Source organism: Oncorhynchus keta, chromosome 28, assembly GCF_023373465.1.
Source record: "Oncorhynchus keta strain PuntledgeMale-10-30-2019 chromosome 28, Oket_V2, whole genome shotgun sequence".
Taxonomy (NCBI): domain Eukaryota; kingdom Metazoa; phylum Chordata; class Actinopteri; order Salmoniformes; family Salmonidae; genus Oncorhynchus; species Oncorhynchus keta.
In genome coordinates, this window is record NC_068448.1 from 47,523,705 (window position 1) to 47,542,945 (window position 19,241).

General features: G+C 43.2%; 1 protein-coding gene across 2 annotated transcripts in view; it reads left to right on the forward strand.

Moving 5' to 3' along the window:
* Window positions 1–19,241, forward strand: part of LOC118361510 (plexin domain-containing protein 2-like) — a 161,336-nt gene that overhangs the window by 93,785 nt on the left and 48,310 nt on the right. For both annotated transcript variants that reach the window (XM_035741510.2, XM_035741509.2), the window contains exons 5-7: window positions 1,980–2,102; window positions 14,812–14,930; window positions 16,271–16,370. In XM_035741510.2, coding sequence (XP_035597403.1) covers window positions 1,980–2,102; window positions 14,812–14,930; window positions 16,271–16,370 — 342 coding nt within the window. The remainder of the gene's footprint in view (window positions 1–1,979; window positions 2,103–14,811; window positions 14,931–16,270; window positions 16,371–19,241) is intronic.

Sequence of the window (19,241 nt, forward strand, 5' to 3'; positions counted from 1 at the left end):
GTCAGTGAAGAACAAATTCTTATTTACAATGATAGTCTACCCCAGCCAAACCAGGACAACACTGGGCCAATTGTGCACCACCCTATGGGACTCCCAATCACAGCCAGATGTAATGGATTCGAACCAGGGACGTGGTGACACCTCTAGCACTGAGATGCAGTGCCTTGGACCACTGCGCCACTCGGGAACCCTGGTTAAAATATTTGAGATCCTTCAAAGTAGCCACTCTCTACCTTGATGACAGCTTTGCACACTCTTGGCATTCTCTCAACCAGCTTCACCTGGAATGCATTTCAATTAACAGGTGTGCCTTGTTAAATTAATTTGTGGAATTTCTATACTTAATGCGTATGAGCCAATCAGTTGTGTTGTGACAAGGTCGGGATGTTATACAGAAGATAGCCCTATTTGGTAAAAGACGAAGTTCATATTATAACAAGACCAGCTCAAAAAACAAAGAAAAACGACAGTCCGTCTTTACTTTAAGACATGAAGGTCAGTCAATACGGAAAATGCCAAGAACTTTTAAAGTTTCTTCAAGTGCAGTTGCAAAAACCATCAAGCACTATGATGAAACTGGCTCTCATGAGGACCGCCACAGGAAAGGAAGACCCACAGTCACCTCTGCTGCAAAGGATAAGTTCATTAGAATTACCAGCCTCAGAAATTGCAGCCAAAATAAATTCTTCAGAGTTCAAGTAACAGACATATCTTAACATCAACTGTTCAGAGAAGACTGCATGAATCAGGCCTTCATGGTCGAATTACTGCAAAGTCACATCTACTGTACTAAAGGACACTAAGAAGAAGAAGATACTTACTTGTGCCAAGAAACTCTGCATGTGTGGTTCCAACCGTGAAGCATGGAGGAGGAGGCGTGATGGTGTGGCGGTGTTTTGCTGGTGAAACTGTCTGTGATTTATTTAGAATTCAATGCACAATTTACCAGCATGGCTACCACAGAAATCTGCAGCGAGCCATCCTATCTGGTTTGCGCTTAGTGGGACTGTCCTTTGCTTTTCAACAGAACAATGTCCCAACACTTTTTGACAAAGAAGGAAGAGTGATGAAGTGCTGCATCAGATGACCTAGCCTCCACAATCACCCGACCTCAACCCAATTTAAAAATATATATATATTTCACCTTTATTTAACCAGTAGACCAGTTGAGAACAAGTTCTCATTTACAACTGCGACCTGGCCAGGATAAAGCAAAGCAGTTCGACACAACCAACAACACAGAGTTACACATGAAATAAACAAACGTACAGTCAATAACACAATAGAAAAAAATAAAAACAAATTGAGACAGTTTGGGAGTTGGACCGCAGAGTGAAGAAAAAGCAGCCAAAAGGTGATATGATGATACTGTACGCTAATGATTCATGTTTTCTTTTAAATCCACAACTTGGATCCCTCCACAGCCTCATAGAGGATCTAGATTTTTTTTCTAACCTCTAGATTACAACCAAATGAAGATAAGTGTTCTATATTCCGTATTGGATCACTGAAGAATACAATTTAAAATGGGCCACACGCACGCACATAGTCGTGAAGAATGCGCAACAGTGCCTCTTCTCCCTCAGGAGGCTGAAAAGATTTTGCAAGGGACTTCAAACATTGCGCTTATATTTGTCCTTTTTCACGTGTGAATTGGAAATGTGTTTTTGGCATATCCCCACTCTCCGTGAGACACCCGTGGAGAGTGGGACCACGTCCAAGCTCTGCCATTATCAACAGCAACCCTGGAGCAATTAGGGTTATATGCCTTGCTCAATTCGAAACTGGTGACCTTTTGGTTACTTGGCCAACGCTCTAACTGTGAGAGTAATTGCTAGTGTTTGTACGTGTGTGGTTTGAGTGTCAGGCAGAGAAGGAAGCTTAGCCTGGGAACATGACATGGACATGCGGATTGTTGTGTTTTGGCGACTATTGTAATTTAATGAGTAATATCTGCTGTATGTTTCCCCCTCACTCAGGGTTCATCTACACAGGGGACGTGGTCCACAGAATGCTGACGGCCACCCAGTACATCGCCCCCCTCATGGCCAACTTTGACCCTAGTGTCTCCAGGAACTCAACCGTCATCTACTTCGACAATGGTACATTTTAATTGTATTTATTTGACCTTTATTTAACTAGGCAAGTCAGTTAAGGGGCAGAACGACAGATTTGTACCTTGTCAGCTCGGGGACTTGAACTTGCAACCTTTCGGCTGCTAGTCCAACACTCTAACCACTAGGCTACCCTGCCGCCCCACATGGCATTCAATGTATTTTCTGTCTTTCTTCATATTGTAGCAACCACAAAAACATATTCAAATCAAGAGCCCTTTGAGACTTGGTCAAAAGAAGTCCACTATTTAGGGAATAGGGTGCCGTTACACTCAAACAAATGCCGGGTTAAAAACAACCCAATATGGGTAAATATTGGACAGAACACATGTTGGGTTATTTTAATCCAGCCAGTTAGGTCACTAAATTGGGTTGTTGGGTTATTAATTCTGGCTTATTGAGCAATGACCCACCGGGTAAGAATAGAAGACTGGAAGCGTGGCTTAGTAGGGGCATGGCTAGTTATTTTTGGCCACTTGTAAGCGCAAATGTCATTCCGGTTCATGTTCTGTTGTATTATTATCGCATGTTAAGGTTGAGCACAGACACTTGTGTAGATTTTATGATGCTTACACAAGTGTGTAAGCATCATAAAAGCCATATCCTAATGCTGCAAGAGTCACCACTTTGTTATAATGCTTAAATAATGTTATAAAATGTACATTGAAATATGTCATGTGCAAAAATATAGAAGGACATTGGAATTTGCAGTGTGCAAACTTGACATGATGAACAACAATGACATTTACCCTCACAGGTGGCCAAAATAACCATCTTAATTAAAGCCATGCCCTCAATAGGCCAATGCATCCTGAAAATAACCCAATTTTTCAAACATGGCTTAATTTAACCATCAGTTGGGTTTTCAGGCTGGCTTGACTCAGCAGCTGGGTCTTTTTTAATGTAATACATAGGTTATTTTCAAGAGGCATGGCCTATGGGGGGTGTGGCTTTCAGATACTTCAGTGCCCAACCTTAATATGTGAAAACAATAAAAGGCTGTGTCTAGACTTGACAGCTCATGCAGATTTTGTATCATGGAATTCCAAAGACATCATGCATCTACAGTTGAAGTTGGAAGTGTACATACACTTAGACATGAAGGTCAGTCAATACGGAAAATGTCAAGAACTTTTAACGTTTCTTCAAGTGCAGTTGCAAAAACCATCAAGCACTATGATGAAACTGGCTCTCATGAGGACCGCCACAGGAAAGGAAGACCCACAGTCACCTCTGCTGCAGAGGATAAGTTCATTAGAATTACCAGCCTCAGAAATTGCAGCCCAAATAAATTATTCAGAGTTTAAGTAACAGACATATCTTAACATCAACTGTTCAGAGGAGACTGCGTGAATCAGGCATTCATGGTCAAATTACTGCAAAGTCACATCTACTGTACTAAAGGACACCAATAAGAAGAAGATACTTACTTGTGCCAAGAAACTCTGCATGTGTGGTTCCAACTGTGAAGCATGGAGGAGGAGGCGTGATGGTGTGGGGTTGTTTTGCTGGTGAAACTGTCTGTGATTTATTTAGAATTCAATGCACAATTTACCAGCATGGCTACCACAGCAATCTGCAGCGATCCATCCTATCTGGTTTGCGCTTAGTGGGACTGTCATTTGCTTTTCAACAGAACAATGACCCAACACTTTTTGACAAATTAAGGAAGAGTGATGAAGTGCTGCATCAGATGACCTAGCCTCCACAATCACCCGACCTCAACCCAATTTAAAAATATATATATATTTCACCTTTATTTAACCAGTAGACCAGTTGAGAACAAGTTCTCAAGTCTAAACTTGACAGCTCATGCAGATTTTGTATCATGGAATTCCAAAGACATCATGCATCTACAGTTGAAGTTGGAAGTTTACATACACTTAGGTTGGAGTCATTAAAACTTGTTTTCAACCACTCCACACATTTCTTGTTGACAAACTATTGTTTTGGCAAGTCGGTTAGGACATCAACTTTGTGCTTGAGACAAGTCATTTTTCCAACAATTGTTTACAGACAGAATATTTCACTTATCACAATTCCAGTGGGTCAGAAGTTAAAAATACACTAAATTGACTCTGCCTTTAAACAGCTTGGAAAATTCAGGAAAATGATGGCTTAGAAGCTTCTGATAATTGACATAATTTGAGTCAATTGGAGGTGTACCTGTGGATGTATTTCCATCTTCAAACTCAGTGCCTCTTTGCTTGACATCATGGGGAAATCAAAGGAAATCAGCCAAAAATTGTAGACCTCCCACAAGTTTGGTTCATCCTTGGGAGCAATTTTCAAACACCTGAAGGTACCACGTTCATCTGTACAAACAATAATACGCAAGTACAAACACCATTGGACCACGCAGCCATCATACCGCTCAGGAAGGAGACTCGTTCTTTCTTCTAGAGATGAATGTACTTTGGTGCGAAAAGTGCAAATCAATCCCAGAACAACAGCAAAGGACTTTGTGAAGATGCTGGAGTGAACAGGTTGCAAAGTATCTATATCCACAGTAAAACGAGTCCAATATCGACATAACCTGAAAGGCCGCTCAGCAAGGAAGAAGAAACTGCTCCAAAAAAAGCCAGACAAAAAAAGCCAACATCTCAAGACATCAATCAGGAAGTTAAAGCTTGGTCGCAAATGGATCTTCCAAATGGACAATGACCCCAAGCATACTTCCAAAGTTGTGGCAAAATGGCTTAAGGACAACAAAGTCAAGGTATTGGAGTAGCCATCACAAAGCCCTGACCTCAATCCTATAGAACATTTTTGGGCTGAACTGAAAAAGTGTGCACGAGCAAGGAGGCCTACAAACCTGACTCATTCAGAACCTGACCAGTTCTGTCAGCAGGAATGGGCCAAAATTCACTCAACTTATTGTGGAAATGTTGTCGAAGGCTACGCGAAATGTTTAACCCAAATTAAATAATTTAAAGGCAATGCTACCAAATACTAATTGAGTGTATGTAAACTTCTGACCCACTGGGAATGTGATAATATTATTCTTAAAATAAAGTGGTGATCCTAACTAACCTAAAACAGGGAATATTTACTGGGATTAAATGTCAGGAATTGTGAAAAACTGAGTTTAAATGTATTTGGCTAAGGTGTATGCCAACTTCCGTCTTCAACTGTACATGGCAGCAGGTAGCCGGGTAAGAGCTTTGGGCCAGTAACCAAAAGATTGCTGGATCAAATCCTCGAGCTGACAAAAATCATTCTCTCCCTGAGTAAGGCAGTTAAACCACTGGTCCCTGGGCACTGATGACATGGCTGTTGATTAAGGCAGGCCCCACACCTCTCTGACCCGACCCGGACCAGGATCGTGGTGTTACCCTGTGAGGTCCGTACCCCCCCTCCCAGCTCCATGTTATCGGAGCGGTGGTAATGGGGAATGGAACCGACAGATCCCAATCTGGACGCCCGCGGGTAGCCAGCAGGTTATCCAGCCGAATGGACAGATCCACCAGCTGGTCAAATGTGAGGGTGGTGTCCCTGCATGCCAACTCCCGATGGACGTCCTCGCGCAAACTGCAGCGATAGTGGTTGATCAGGGCCCTGTCGTTCCATCCAGCGCTGGCGGCCAGGGTCTGAAAGTCAATCGCGAACTCCTGGGCGCTCCTCGTCCCCTGCCTCAGGTGGAAGAGACTCTCTACCCTCGGGCGTGTGGTCGAAGACGGCCTGGAAGCGGCGGGTGAAATCCTCGAAGTGGTCCAGCGCCATATATCCATCTCCCCACACAGCGTTGGCCCACTCCAGAGCTTTCCCCGAGAGGCACGAGACGAGGGCGGACACCCTCTCACGGCCCGAGGGAGCCGGGTAAACGGTCGCCAGGTATAAATCCAGCTGCAGCAGGAAACCCTGGCAGAGTGCTACCGCCCCATCGTTACTCCCTGTGAAGTGCGATACGAATCCCACTGGAACCAGGTGCGGAGGGGTTGAGTAGTGGAGAACCCTGTTGTGCTGGTGAGGGCGCTGGAGGGACTCCCTGTCTGTCCCTGCGGTCCATCGTCTGGACGACCCGGTCGATGCGGTCCATGGCTACGCCGAGATGTGAAGCAGCTCCTCGACTCCGCTACCAGGGGTACCTGCTCCTGCTGACTCCATAATTCGGGTGTGGAATTCTGTAAAGGGGTGCGTAACTGGCTGCAGGGAAGGAGAAATGCGTCGCAAATGGAGCCCTTTATTGAGGCGAACAAAGCACACACGGGTTAGAAAACTAAACACACACTGTTTACAATAACCCGGCGCAAACCAGCCTGGAGTGCACATACATTTACACATAGCAATTCCACACACAGACATGTGGGGGAAACAGAGGGTTATATGCAAGATGAGTAATGAGGGAATGCAAACCAGGTGGGCGGGAAAACAAGACAAAACAAATGGAAAATGAAATGTGGATCGGCGATGGCTGGAAGACAGGTGACGTCAACCGCCGAACGCCACCCGAACAAGGAGAGGGACGGAACTCGGCAGACGTTGTGACACCACTATGCAACTTTTGTGTGTCTCCACCTGTCTTTTCTATGCGATCTTTGTATTCTGAAAGCAGAAGTGTAGAGTCAGACAGACAGTGTCTGACCAAAAATAACTATCCCTTACTAAGCCACGCCTCCAGTCTTCAATGAAAACAACCCAATTGGCTGGGTCAAAATAACCCAACGTGTTCTGTCCACTATATACCGAGCACTGGGTTATATTTAACCCAGCATTTTTTTTATAGAGGGACACAGACACTGATAGGGAATAGGGTGCCATTTAATTGGGATGAATGGCAGTAGAGGCATAATCCTGATTTTACTTATGCAGGAAAATAAAAGTTAAGCATGTGATATATTAGAAAATGTGTAAAAGAATTAGTCAATTTAAATGGTCATATAATTATAAATACAGTTTTTACAGGTTTTCAACCAATGTTCTGTATAATCTAACATATATGTTAACAGACCATGAATGTAAAAATTATTGAAAGCTGTGAATGCTATTATATGATACAAAATCAGTACTTGCCTTTTCAGCCTGTGGATTGACTGCATTGTTTAAATGGAATGTAAGCAGTTCATTTGAAACGGTCTGGCTAGCTAGCTAGCTAACAAACATACAGTGCAGATAAATTCTTCAAATGTATTGTTTTATACAATATCTTACCACTGTATTGACCAACTAACCCTCTGACCAAAATGGCTGACCTTTATCCCATCATAAAAAAATGTCCATTCTAGTATTGTAATTCTTCATTCTATGGATTATTCACAGATGCGTGAGTGCCCTGTTACCATGGTAACCTCCCACCCTTAAATAGGCAGCTGAACATTTTTGTTTCACCTAAGAGATTCATATTTGAGGTTACATTGTGCCTGATTGAGCATGGAACACTCCAAAAACCTTTTGTCAATTACTTTCATTGTGCTCCCAAAATATATGTGTCTGCTCCTAAATTGTAAAAAAAAAAAAAAAAATAAATGTTACTTACGGGTGCTTTGAGAAGGGTGAAGGTTCTACTGTACGTGGAGCCATCACTGGAGCTCTTCAATGGTTCTTTACAGTTCACAAAATGTCGAATATTTTTGGGGCGTGGTTTGCGCACAAATCTTTGTCATTCCAATGTATCTAATGTGTTGTGTTATGCCACTATATATCTTACAGTATCTTACAGTATCTGACTATGGCCAGTGAAAGTGTCTTGTGAAAGACTTACGTATGGCCTTGTCAACTGAGAACGGTTGACTGAAGCAGTCAGTAGTTCTCAATTCTCTCCTCAGGGACCCCCAGATGTTCCAGAGGTAGCTCACTTGATTAAATGTGTCAGTTAACACAATAATAACACCTATGGAATTTGAGCAATATAATATGGCTAACCAGAATCAAAAACCCTGTATGGTTCTTCAGAAAGATCTACAAAGAACCTTTCAGATTGAGAAAGGTTCCTTTATAGAACCTTCTCCATAAAGGATATATAAAGAACCATAAAATTGTTCTACATAACTGTACATATCACGATAAACCTTAAACCCAGACCAAAGAGCCCAAACTCCCACCGACCTCAGAACACCATTTTTAAATGTGTGTTATGTACTTGTTATTCTCTGAAGAGAAGCACATTTTCCTTCACTTCACAATGTTTTTTTCCCCCGTGTTTCCGTGCCAAAAATGTTTGTCACCTTTTTGGGCCTTAACCAGTTGGCATCCCTGACCTCAGCCTCACTGCCTCACATGTACATCCAATTAAAACTTGATTCAACTATGTTAAATTTAGCCCTCCATAGCGACTGCCTCGTTGCATCTGAAATGACACCCTATTCCCTATATAGTGTGTTGGGAATAGGGTGCCATATGGGACGCACAACAACTTGGAGGAGGGAAAGTCTGCCTCTCTCACTTTAATAACTATTTATCAAGGTGCCGGCAAGAACCTTTTGGGTTGCCACACCGGCGGAACCTTTCAAGTTCTGAAAAGGGTCTTCGAGGAACCCCTATGTAAAGGTTCAAACCTGAAACTATTTGTGATGGGAGGGGTTACATTTTTTAACCTTTTTAATAATATATTGTAAAGGTGGCAGCCTATCAGATTGGAGGCTTGGCTTTCAGATAGTTATTTTTCAAATCAAATTTTATTGGTCACATACACATGGTTAGCAAATGTTAATGCGAGCGTAGCGAAATTCTTGTGCTTCTAATTCCGACCATGCAGTAAGTAATCTAACAATTTCACAACAACTACCTTATATACACAAGTGTAAAGGAATGGATAAGAATGTGTACATAAAAATATATGGGTGAGGCGATGGCCAAATGGCATAGGCAAGACGCAGTAGATGGTATAGAGTACAGTATATACTGTACATATGAGATGAGTAATGTAGGGTATGAAAACATTATATAAAGTGGCATTGTTTAAAGTGACGAGTGATACATTTATTACATCCAATTTTTTATTGTTAAAGTGGCTAGAGATTTGAGTCAGTATGTTGGCAGCAGCCACTTATTGTTATTGATGGCTGTTTAACAGTACAATGGCCTTGAGATAGAAGCTGTTTTTCAGTGTCTCGGTCACAGCTTTGATGCACCTGTACTGACCTCGCCTTCTGGATGATAGTGGGATGAAGGCAGTGGCTCAGGCGGTTGTTGTCCTTGATGATCTTTATGGCCTTCCTGTCACATCAGGTGGTGTAGGTGTCCTGGAGGGCAGGAGTTTGCATGGCCAGTTGACAACTAAAGAATAGCCACCCCACTCTCCACTACTTTCCCTCCTCCCATCATCCTATACCTCTATCTCTATACTGCTTGATTTGCCCCTCAATTGCTCCCTCTCTCGCTCCCTGCCTCCCCATCCAAAACATAGTCAAAGGAGAGTAGCATTGCATTCCCAGACCCCTGTACACAGCCAGGAGCCATTCTCTTTTTTTAAATAATATGTTTATTATTTTCCAATATAAAAAAGACAGCAATACAAACATTGACATTCATTGTACTGTTGAATGGGATGGCCAATTTAGAGGACAAAACAAAACTTAACTCACACATACACAAAACAAAACAAAATCCTATTAGGTGGTACATGTATAAGAAGACAGCATATAGTCATTACAAGCAGTGCAGTTAAGCCAAAAATAGATATTGAGTGGAGTACAGCTGTACCAAACAGAGTGATCAATGGGTCTGGGGCTATAACTTTATCAAATCAAATCAAATTGTATTTGTCACATACACATAGTTAGCCGATGTTAATGCGAGTGTAGCGAAATGCTTGTGCTTCTAGTTCCGACAATGCAGTAATAACCAACGAGTAATCTAACTAACAATTCCAAAACTACTACCTGATACACACAAGTGAAAAGGGATAAAGAATGTGTACATAAAGATATATGAATGAGTGATGGTACAGAGCGGCATAGGCAAGATGCAGTAGATGGTATCGAGTACAGTATATACATATGAGATGAGTATGTAAACAAAGTGGCATAGTTTAAAGTGGCTAGTGATACATGTATTACATAAAGATGCAGTAGATGATATAGAGTACAGTATATACGTATACATATGAGATAAATAATGTAGGGTATGTAAACATTATATTAAGTAGCATTGTTTAAAGTGGCTATTGATATATTTTACATCAATTCCAATCAATCCCCATTATTAAAGTGGCTGGAGTTGAGTCAGTGTGTTGGCAGCAGCCACTCAATGTTAGTGGTGGCTGTTTAACAGTCTGATGGCCTTGAGATAGAAGCTGTTTTTCAGTCTCTCGGTCCCAGCTTTGATGCACCTGTACTGACATCGCCTTCTGGATGATAGCGGGGTGAACAGGCAGTGGCTCGGGTGGTTTCAGTTTCACGCTTCGCGCTTTCAGTTTCACGCGAATGCTGCCATCAATCCACGGTTTCTGGTTTGGGAATGTTTTAATTGTTGCTATAGGAATGACATCTTCAACGCACGTTCTAATGAACTCGCTCACCGAATCAGCGTATTCGTCAATGTTGTTGTTTGACGCAATACGAAACATATCCCAGTCCACGTGATGGAAGCAGTCTTGGAGCGTGGAATCAGATTGGTCGGACCAGCGTTGAACAAACCTCAGCACGGGAGCTTCTTGTTTTAGCTTCTGTCTGTAGGCAGGGATCAACAAAATGGAGTCGTGGTCAGCTTTTCCAAAAGGGGGGCGGGGCAGGGCCTTATATGCGTCGCGGAAGTTAGAGTAACAATGATCCAAGGTTTTTCCACCCCTGGTTGCGCAATCGATATGCTGATAAAATTTAGGGAGTCTTGTTTTCAGATAAGCCTTGTTAAAATCCCCAGCAACAATGAATGCAGCCTCCGGATAAATGGTTTCCAGTTTGCGAAGAGTTAAATAAAGTTTGTTCAGAGCTATCGATGTGTCTGCTTGGGGGGGGGGGATATATACTGCTGTGGTTATAATCGAAGAGAATTCTCTTGGTAGGTAATGCGGTCTACATTTGATTGTGAGGAATTCTAAATCAGGTGAACAGAAGGATTTGAGTTCCTGTATGTTTCTTACATCACACCATGTCTCGTTAGCCATAAGGCATACGCCCCCGCGCCTCTTCTTACCAGAAAGATGTCTGTTTCTGTCGGCGCGATGCGTGGCGAAACCCGTTGGCTGCACCGCATCGGATAGCGTCTCTCCAGTGAGCCATGTTTCCGTGAAGCAAAGAACGTTACAGTCTCTGATGTCCCCCTGGAATGCTACCCTTGCTCGGATTTCATCAACCTTGTTGTCAAGAGACTGGACATTGGCAAGAAGAATGCTAGGGAGTGGTGCACTGTGTGCCCGTCTCCGGAGTCTGACCAGGAGACCGCCTCGTTTCCCTCTTTTTTGGAGTCGTTTTTTGGGGTCGCAGCATGGGATCCATTCCGCTGTCCTGTTTGAAAGGCAGAACACAGGATCCGCGTCGCGAAAAACATATTCTTGGTCGTACTGATGGTGAGTTGACGCTGATCTTATATTCAGTAGTTCTTCTCGACTGTATGTAATGAAACCTAAGATGACCTGGGGTACTAATGTAAGAAATAACACGTAAGACTGGTATGTCTGACCGATCCAGCCGACTCGTAGCTTGGCCTGAGCGGAGCGTTTAATATGTGTTTCTTGAAGAAGCACTATGTCAGCGTCCAGTGATTTAAGATGAGAAAAAAACGTAGCTCGTTTCACGACATGCCCTAAGCCATTACAGTTCCAGCTGACCCTCTTTATTCCACCAGGTCTACTCTGTGCTCGGTCACGATGTGGCATTTCTTATTTTAGAGCAAATTGTTGCTGTCATACAAAGCCCAAAATGAAAAACGTCCCGCCGTGCAGGAGCTCGTCATGCCACCTGTATTAATAAATGTGAACATAAAACACAGACCCCATCCCCCCTCTCGTCACTTTACTGAGTGACTTCCCCAAACGAAGCACTCCTTGACTAACACACAAACCTTAGGGTGTCTAGACATACAGCTTCAACTAACTCGTCATCTATAGATGCTCAGCAAATAAACTAATATTAAATAACACTTAACTCTCACGTTAGGGGGTGAGTGATCTTCTGATCGAAAAGACATAGGCATGAAATTCAAACACATTCCTGGCCTGTATTTAGCCATTTAGACGTTTGACACAATCGTTCAGTATCCTCAGCCAGGGAGCTTGCTTGACAAGTACAGACAAGTACAGGCCTCTTTTAGGTTGTCAAACATATGTGTTGATCCCTCGACTGATCCCTCGACTGTCCCCTTAACCTGGGCTGGGAAGATGTTGGATGTTGGATGTCGGATGTTGGCCGCTCTGCATTTGTTGCGTAACTCATTATACTCTTTCTGGGTAAGATCTGGGTAGAAAGACACCCTGGCTCTATTGTAGTTAAGGGGGAACTTTTGACTAGCCAGCTTGAGGATGAGATCCCTGGTCTGGGGATAGTGCAGCGGTAACAGGATTGGCCTTGGTGGCGCGCCCTTGGCAGGCTTCGTTGCCTGTGATCTGTGTGCGCGGTCGATCAGGATGGTGTTCACTCCCCAGCGACGTATCAGCTCCGAGACAAATTCAGTGGGTTTCCCTTTCTCAGTGTCCTCCTGGATCCCAAATATTCGGATGTTCTGGCGTCTTGAATGCGACTCAAGCATTTCCAATCGGGCTTTCGGGGTTTTGCCGTCATTTTTGAACGTTGCGCACTGTTACTATTATTCAACCATGCTGGTCATTTATGAACATTTGAACATCTTGGCCACGTTCTGTTATAATCTCCACCCGGCACAGCCAGAAGAGGACTGGCCACCCCACCCACATATGCTCTCTCTAATTCTCTCTTTCTTTCTCTCTCTCGGAGGACCTGAGCCCTAGGACCGTGCCCCAGGACTACCTGACATGATGGCTCCTTGCTGTCCCCAGTCCACCTGACTGTGCTGCTGCTCCAGTTTCAACTGTTCTGCCTTATTATTATTCGACCATGCTGGTCATTTATGAACATTTGAACATCTTGGTCATGTTCTGTTATAATCTCTACCCGGCACAGCCAGAAGAGGACTGGCCACCCCACATAGCCCGGTTCCTCTCTAGGTTTCTTCCTAAGTTTTGGCCTTTCTAGGGAGTTTTTCCTAGCCACCGTGGTTTTACACCTGCATTGTTTGCTGTTTGGGGTTTTAGGCTGGGTTTCTGTACAGCACTTTGAGATATCAGCTGATGTACGAAGGGCTATATAAATAAATTCGATTTGATTTTGATTTGATTTCTCTGTTTCTTTGTCCCGTAGCCTGGCCTCGTGATCAACTGTTGTCTGCTCAACCTCATGCACCCTGCCCTTAGTTGCCTTCACAGTTTCAGTCAAATTCCCAGTACTCTTTGATATATCAGCCAACCTTGTGTCTACCTTCTTGCTTAGTGAGTTTATGGCAGCCAGTAGGTTCTGTGGGGAACTCTTGGGAGCTAGCATCTTCATCTAACTCCTCGTGGGTCAGCGACGTTAAAATTGGTTCATTGTCTATCTCATTCAAATTATCTTGTTTTTAGCGCCCCCTTTTTTTGGTGCCTTTTCCCTTTGTTATATTGCCAGACAATGTTTGAAGTTATAGGTCATGACAGGTTAAGACAAATATTAATTTGTTTCAAAATAGAGCGGAGCTCTAGCAAAGCAAGTCTACTCCATAGCACGCTCTCTAGCCCCCCCGCAGGAGCCATTCTCAGTTAGATAGAGAATTCAGAACAGACAGGGTGTGCCTTGGTCAAAAGTAGTGCACTATATAGGAAATAAGGTTCCATTTGGGATGGAGTTACTGTAACAATCACAGACATGTCGATGTCCTCTCTACATCCAGCATACAGCCCCATGCCCTCGCTAGGCCATTGCGAATCCTGCAGCATCAGCCCCATGCAGAAGCCTTCTGGAGGCCAGATGTGGGTTATTATGGGGTTTCCTGTAGCACTAGACTCCGGTACTCCTAGCTGTCAGCAGAGAAACTAAATCTCCACTTTACTTTGGATGGAGAGAGGGGCTCTGGGTGTGTGAAGGAAAAATTGATTACTTGTGTTAACAAACCTTTATTGCTCTGGCTCCCGGCCAAATGACTGGCTGGTTGCACAGGAGAACGAAGACATCATTTTCACGTCCAAGGGCTCTCCGAAGTCCACACTAAATCAAAACAGCATAGAGATGAACGTGAGGCCTGCACTCCGGGGTAGCTAGTACAGTACAGTGCCATGAGTTCCATGTGAGCTTCCACCTGATTCTTCAAAAATACTTTGAAGCAGACAGTTATGTCATAGGGAGTTTTGCTAAACTGGAACACACTAGGACTACATGTCTCTTTATAATCAAAAAAGGTGAAATTGATCTCCCTGTAGAGACTAACAGTAGTGTCTGTAGAGGTAACAGGGAAGACACACATTGCAACTCATTTTGGCTACCCTGGGTGCCTCAATCAATGTTTGAAACTTAAGGAGCCTTCCTTGCCGTTGGTCTCCCTGATTTTTATCTAACAGATCTCTATGTTGTTCTACGCGGTCTGGTATGGTTCTCAGTCTGGTTCTATATGGTCCTGTGTGGTTCTAAGGGGTTCTGTGTGGCGCTGTTTGGTTCTATCTATGTGGTTTTATGTGGCCCTGTGTAGTTTTATGTGGTTCTGTGAGGCCCCATGTGGTTCTGTGTGGTTCTGTGTAGCCTGTGTAGTTCTGTATGGTTGTGACCGTGTCCCTTTCTCTCAGGCACTGCTCTGGTGGTCCAGTGGGATCATGTCCACCTGCAAGACAACTACAACCTGGGTAGCTTCACCTTCCAGGCCACACTGCACAGCGACGGCAGGATTGTCTTCGCCTACAAAGAGGTCAGTCTCTCTCTCTCTGTTCCTCTCTAGGCTTTATTTACCACTCGCTTTCTCTATTTGCTGCTCCTCTCCCTCTATCCATCTCTTTCTCACTCTCAGTGCTCATCTCTCCGTGTATCTCCCATAGGGGTGTAGGAGTGACATGGCGTCACACCTATCTCGTGAGAAGCAGGGAATTCTTCACACTCACCCTGCTCTCTCTCTCTTTTCTCCCTCCGTCTCTTTCTGTTTCTCTTTCTTGGTCTCTCTATCTCTCTCTCCTTCCTCACCCTCACTTTCTCTTGGTGACAGAGCACTTATTTAATTCTCTCCTTGATTGAATTGATGAATAAAGCGCCGTGCTCATCAACCTCTGTTTTCACTCAGGGCACGATGTGTCGCCACCGTGACTGACAATTTAATGGCCGTCCTTATTGACGCTCCCTCTGAAAATATTACTTCCTCTCCCCATTCTGCTTCCATATGTTTAATATGGTTAATAACAGTCTAACTCGTGTCGCAAGTTTTGGATCACTGTAACATCGCTGCATGCGAGAGAGATTATGTTTACTAGATACTGTGACAGTGCCGATTAAAATGTCAAAATGGGAAGAGGGAGAAAAAGGAGCTGAGTGAAAGAGAGTTGGAATCAAGAGTGACTTCTCTGTCAGATAAATGTCTAAATGTGTTAGTCCGCAATTACGGAATCCATTAAATCCAATTATTACATATGTTATAAATCTATCATAATCACAAGCCCCATAAAAGTTATCTTTCAAAAGAGGTATTTTTTTTAAATGTTTTTTTCTCTCTTCCATTTCAATCAGGGAGTACTTCTATTTAACTCCACTCTTCCACTCCACTTCTCCACCTCCATGTAAAGACAACCCTCACTGTGGCTTTTTACTTCCCTTATTTATTTCACCTACTTTCACCACACTATAACTATATGTCACTATATGTCTCTCTCCTAGGATCTCAACATTCTCACATTTGAGCCCGCCAGACTTATTTTGCAGACTTATTCATTTGCGCCTCCATTTTGATGGATTTCCTGGGAGATTAAGACCATTTTAACAAGCTTTTTGTTCCTTCCAGTAAATTAAGTCCCATTATTTGTAGGATGCTTCACAAATGGCAACCTACTCCCTATATAGTGCACTATGTTTGACCAGAGCCTGTAGGGTGTAGGGAATAGTGCCATCTGGGACACATTTCCCACAACCCTCCATCAGCATCAGGAACTGTCAGGCCTCTGTCTGGTTAAGGTCTGTTTGGGTCCTACTCCCAGCAGGCTCAGTCAGATAGACAGGTCTGGTGGCTGGTGATGGATGTCCGTCTCCCTCCTCTCTCTCTTCCAGATTCCAATGGAGGTGGCCCAGATCAGCTCCGTCAATCACCCGGTCAAAGTGGGCCTCTCCGATGCCTTTGTGGTGGTCCACAGGATCCAGCAGATACCCAGTGAGTCACCATGATGCAGAGAGTGCACTGCGTCCACTGCACACAGAGACGGACGGAGGCACGCACGCACGCACACACGCGCACACACACACACACCATGACTCACTGCATCACAACACACCAGTAGTGGTTGGTGTCACTTTGGATTGGAGGGCAGGGTCATTGTAATGACTGGAATGGAAGAGTACCAAACACATTACTTCCATTCCAGCGATTACTATGAGCCGTCCTCCCCTCTCCATCCTCTCATACACCATCACAAGCAAGTTAAACTTTTGGTGTGTTTCTCTTCTCAATGCTTCTCCCTTTTGGGGTTTAGTTCAAGCTTTCGCTGCGGCCTCTCCAACAAAGTTTTCACCTCACAGAAACGGTGTGAGTATGGGCACAGGTCCAGATATGACTCTTTGCATGAGGTTCCTGCCAATTCAGGCCAATTAAAGTTAATACAACGTAGAGCAAAGACGAGAAACTCTGAGTATTTTCAACCACAGCTAGACACCATCAGGAGCTTTAATTTCAAGTCTGCTAAAATAATGAGTAGTCAAAAATGCTGTGTTCATCAGTTTAATTGCGTGTATTGATGATACGTTCATAGGACTTGGCATTTGAAGAATCTATTTGTTCCACTTAAAGTTTTATAGCTAGTTATTTATCCAATTTAAAAAAAAATAGTTTGGACTTTGTCTGAAATTATTGAGTTGTGGGTAATAATTACCTCTACTCAAAAACCTTTAAGATTCCCTTTCAGAAAAACCACATGGATTTTACATGTGATCTGATGTGAAGATAATATGATAACACGTGAGCACGTGAAAACATGATCTCATGTGAAATAAATTTGACAACATGGGGATATAAAATGTCAACACGTGTCACCATGAAACTACACGTGACAACATTTGACAACGTTTTCCACGTGTAAAACTGCTAATTACATTTTCAAATGTAAACGAAAAGGCAATTCCACATGTGAGAGTTCGATTGTCATATGTGAAAACATGTAACTTTTTTTTTAAGGGAAGAAATGAAATGGTACGACAGGTTTTATGGTACTGTTGGCGGTATGCTGTTCAGTTAAAATAGTGTAAACATCTTTAATTAATAAAAGTGATTAGAATTTACACGATCACTTAACGCTGACACAGACATGGTGGCTCAGCAAGAGATCGGAATGCTGTGAACCACGAGGTTGTGAGTTCACATTCAAGGTGAGGACATGTTGAGTAAGAATTACTGTATGAATAAACATACACAATGTATTCCTTTATGTAAAATATTTAGATTTACAACACTGTGACTGTGTGACAACTTTTTTGTTTGCTGGGCAACACCTGTGAAATCGCGTGAAAAACATCCACACAACTTAATGGGAAATATCGTGTGAAGTGTTTCAAAACCAGACGGTTTTACATAATTTCACATGTGAAATAAAATGTGCAAAACGTGGACATTTCTCTTGGGAAATCATGTGGTTTTTCATAAGGGTCACCCTATTCCCTATATAGCCTACTACTTTCTACCAGAGCCATATTGGCACTACATAGGGAACAGGGTGCCGTTTGGAACATAGCCTCTGTGTTCGGGAAGAAAGGGTTTCAGTGTTGTTATAAGGGGGAATTCAAACCTGCTGCTCAGCTGCACTGAGAGTGTTGATCTTCCGTGGTTGTTGATTCTCTCTACTTCTCTGAAGACTGTGGGAATAGGGTGCTCTTGTTACAGTAGCTACAGCAGCGCTCCCATAACACTCCTGTAGACAGTATTGAGAGTTCTTAGGCCTCCAAAGGACTTACCCTCTTTGATGCAGCCTCTGTTACGCTCAGCTGGTGAAAACAGACACCTGGGGCTGCATCCCAAATTGACACCCTATAACTTATATAGTGCGCTACTGTTGACCAGAGCCCAGTGCACTATGTAGGGAATAGGGTGCGATTTGGGATGCAGCCCCTCAGCTCTCCTACTGCAGGTAGGGAGGAAGACAAAAGGCCTATCTGGGGCAGGGAAGGGAGGAGAGGAATGCAGGGATGAGTGTTAAATATGAAAGATGACACCCAGGGCGGCGTGTGTTCCGAACTCCCTCCGGAAGCCCTACTGTTGTAAACTGAAAGACTGCCTGCTTGAAACAATGTAACATGCTGAGTCAGCTTTCTCACAAACCTTTACTGGGATCACTTCTTTACTTCTTTTGGTTTAAGGGACATACTATACAGCCCAAAGAGTTGTACAATGCCCCCTCGGAAGTAAACTATTAGTTTAAGATCACATTTTCTGTATAAGAGGCCTCTCCTTTGGAAGTGATAATAATATACTGTACTATAATAATAATAACATACTAGTTAATGAGAAGATGAAGGACCAGGAAATGGCTTAGAAACAAATGATTGGTTGTGAAGACTGACTGTTCTTGTTGGACAGTATCCATGCCTGGGAAAAAAACATGGTTTGACACATTTGTATCATATATCTCATATACCTAGTGAATGGTGGCGAATGTGATAGGTATGGAGAGGAGAGAGCAGGTTGACGTTCGGTGGGTGAGCATTTGTTATATCTCTGTCTGTCTGTCGAGAAAGGTCAGGATTAGCATCTTGGGGCTTCTGTCGGTCAAAAGGGCTGTTGCGTGTTTACACGTGTATTTGTTTGATTTACAACTGCACAGGACCCAGACATAAAATCTAAACTGAAATTGAGATTTAATACTTTAAAGTATGGCTGGACAACGTGATTTCAAAATGCGAATTAATTTGGTTGGAGGCAATGCTTTGCATTTACTGTGTAATTTTTCTGACCTGTGGTAAGCTGCGATGCCTACAGGGTAAAAATATCCCTTCAACCTGTTTTGAAAACAAAAAATTGAACATTCTGCTCCATTGT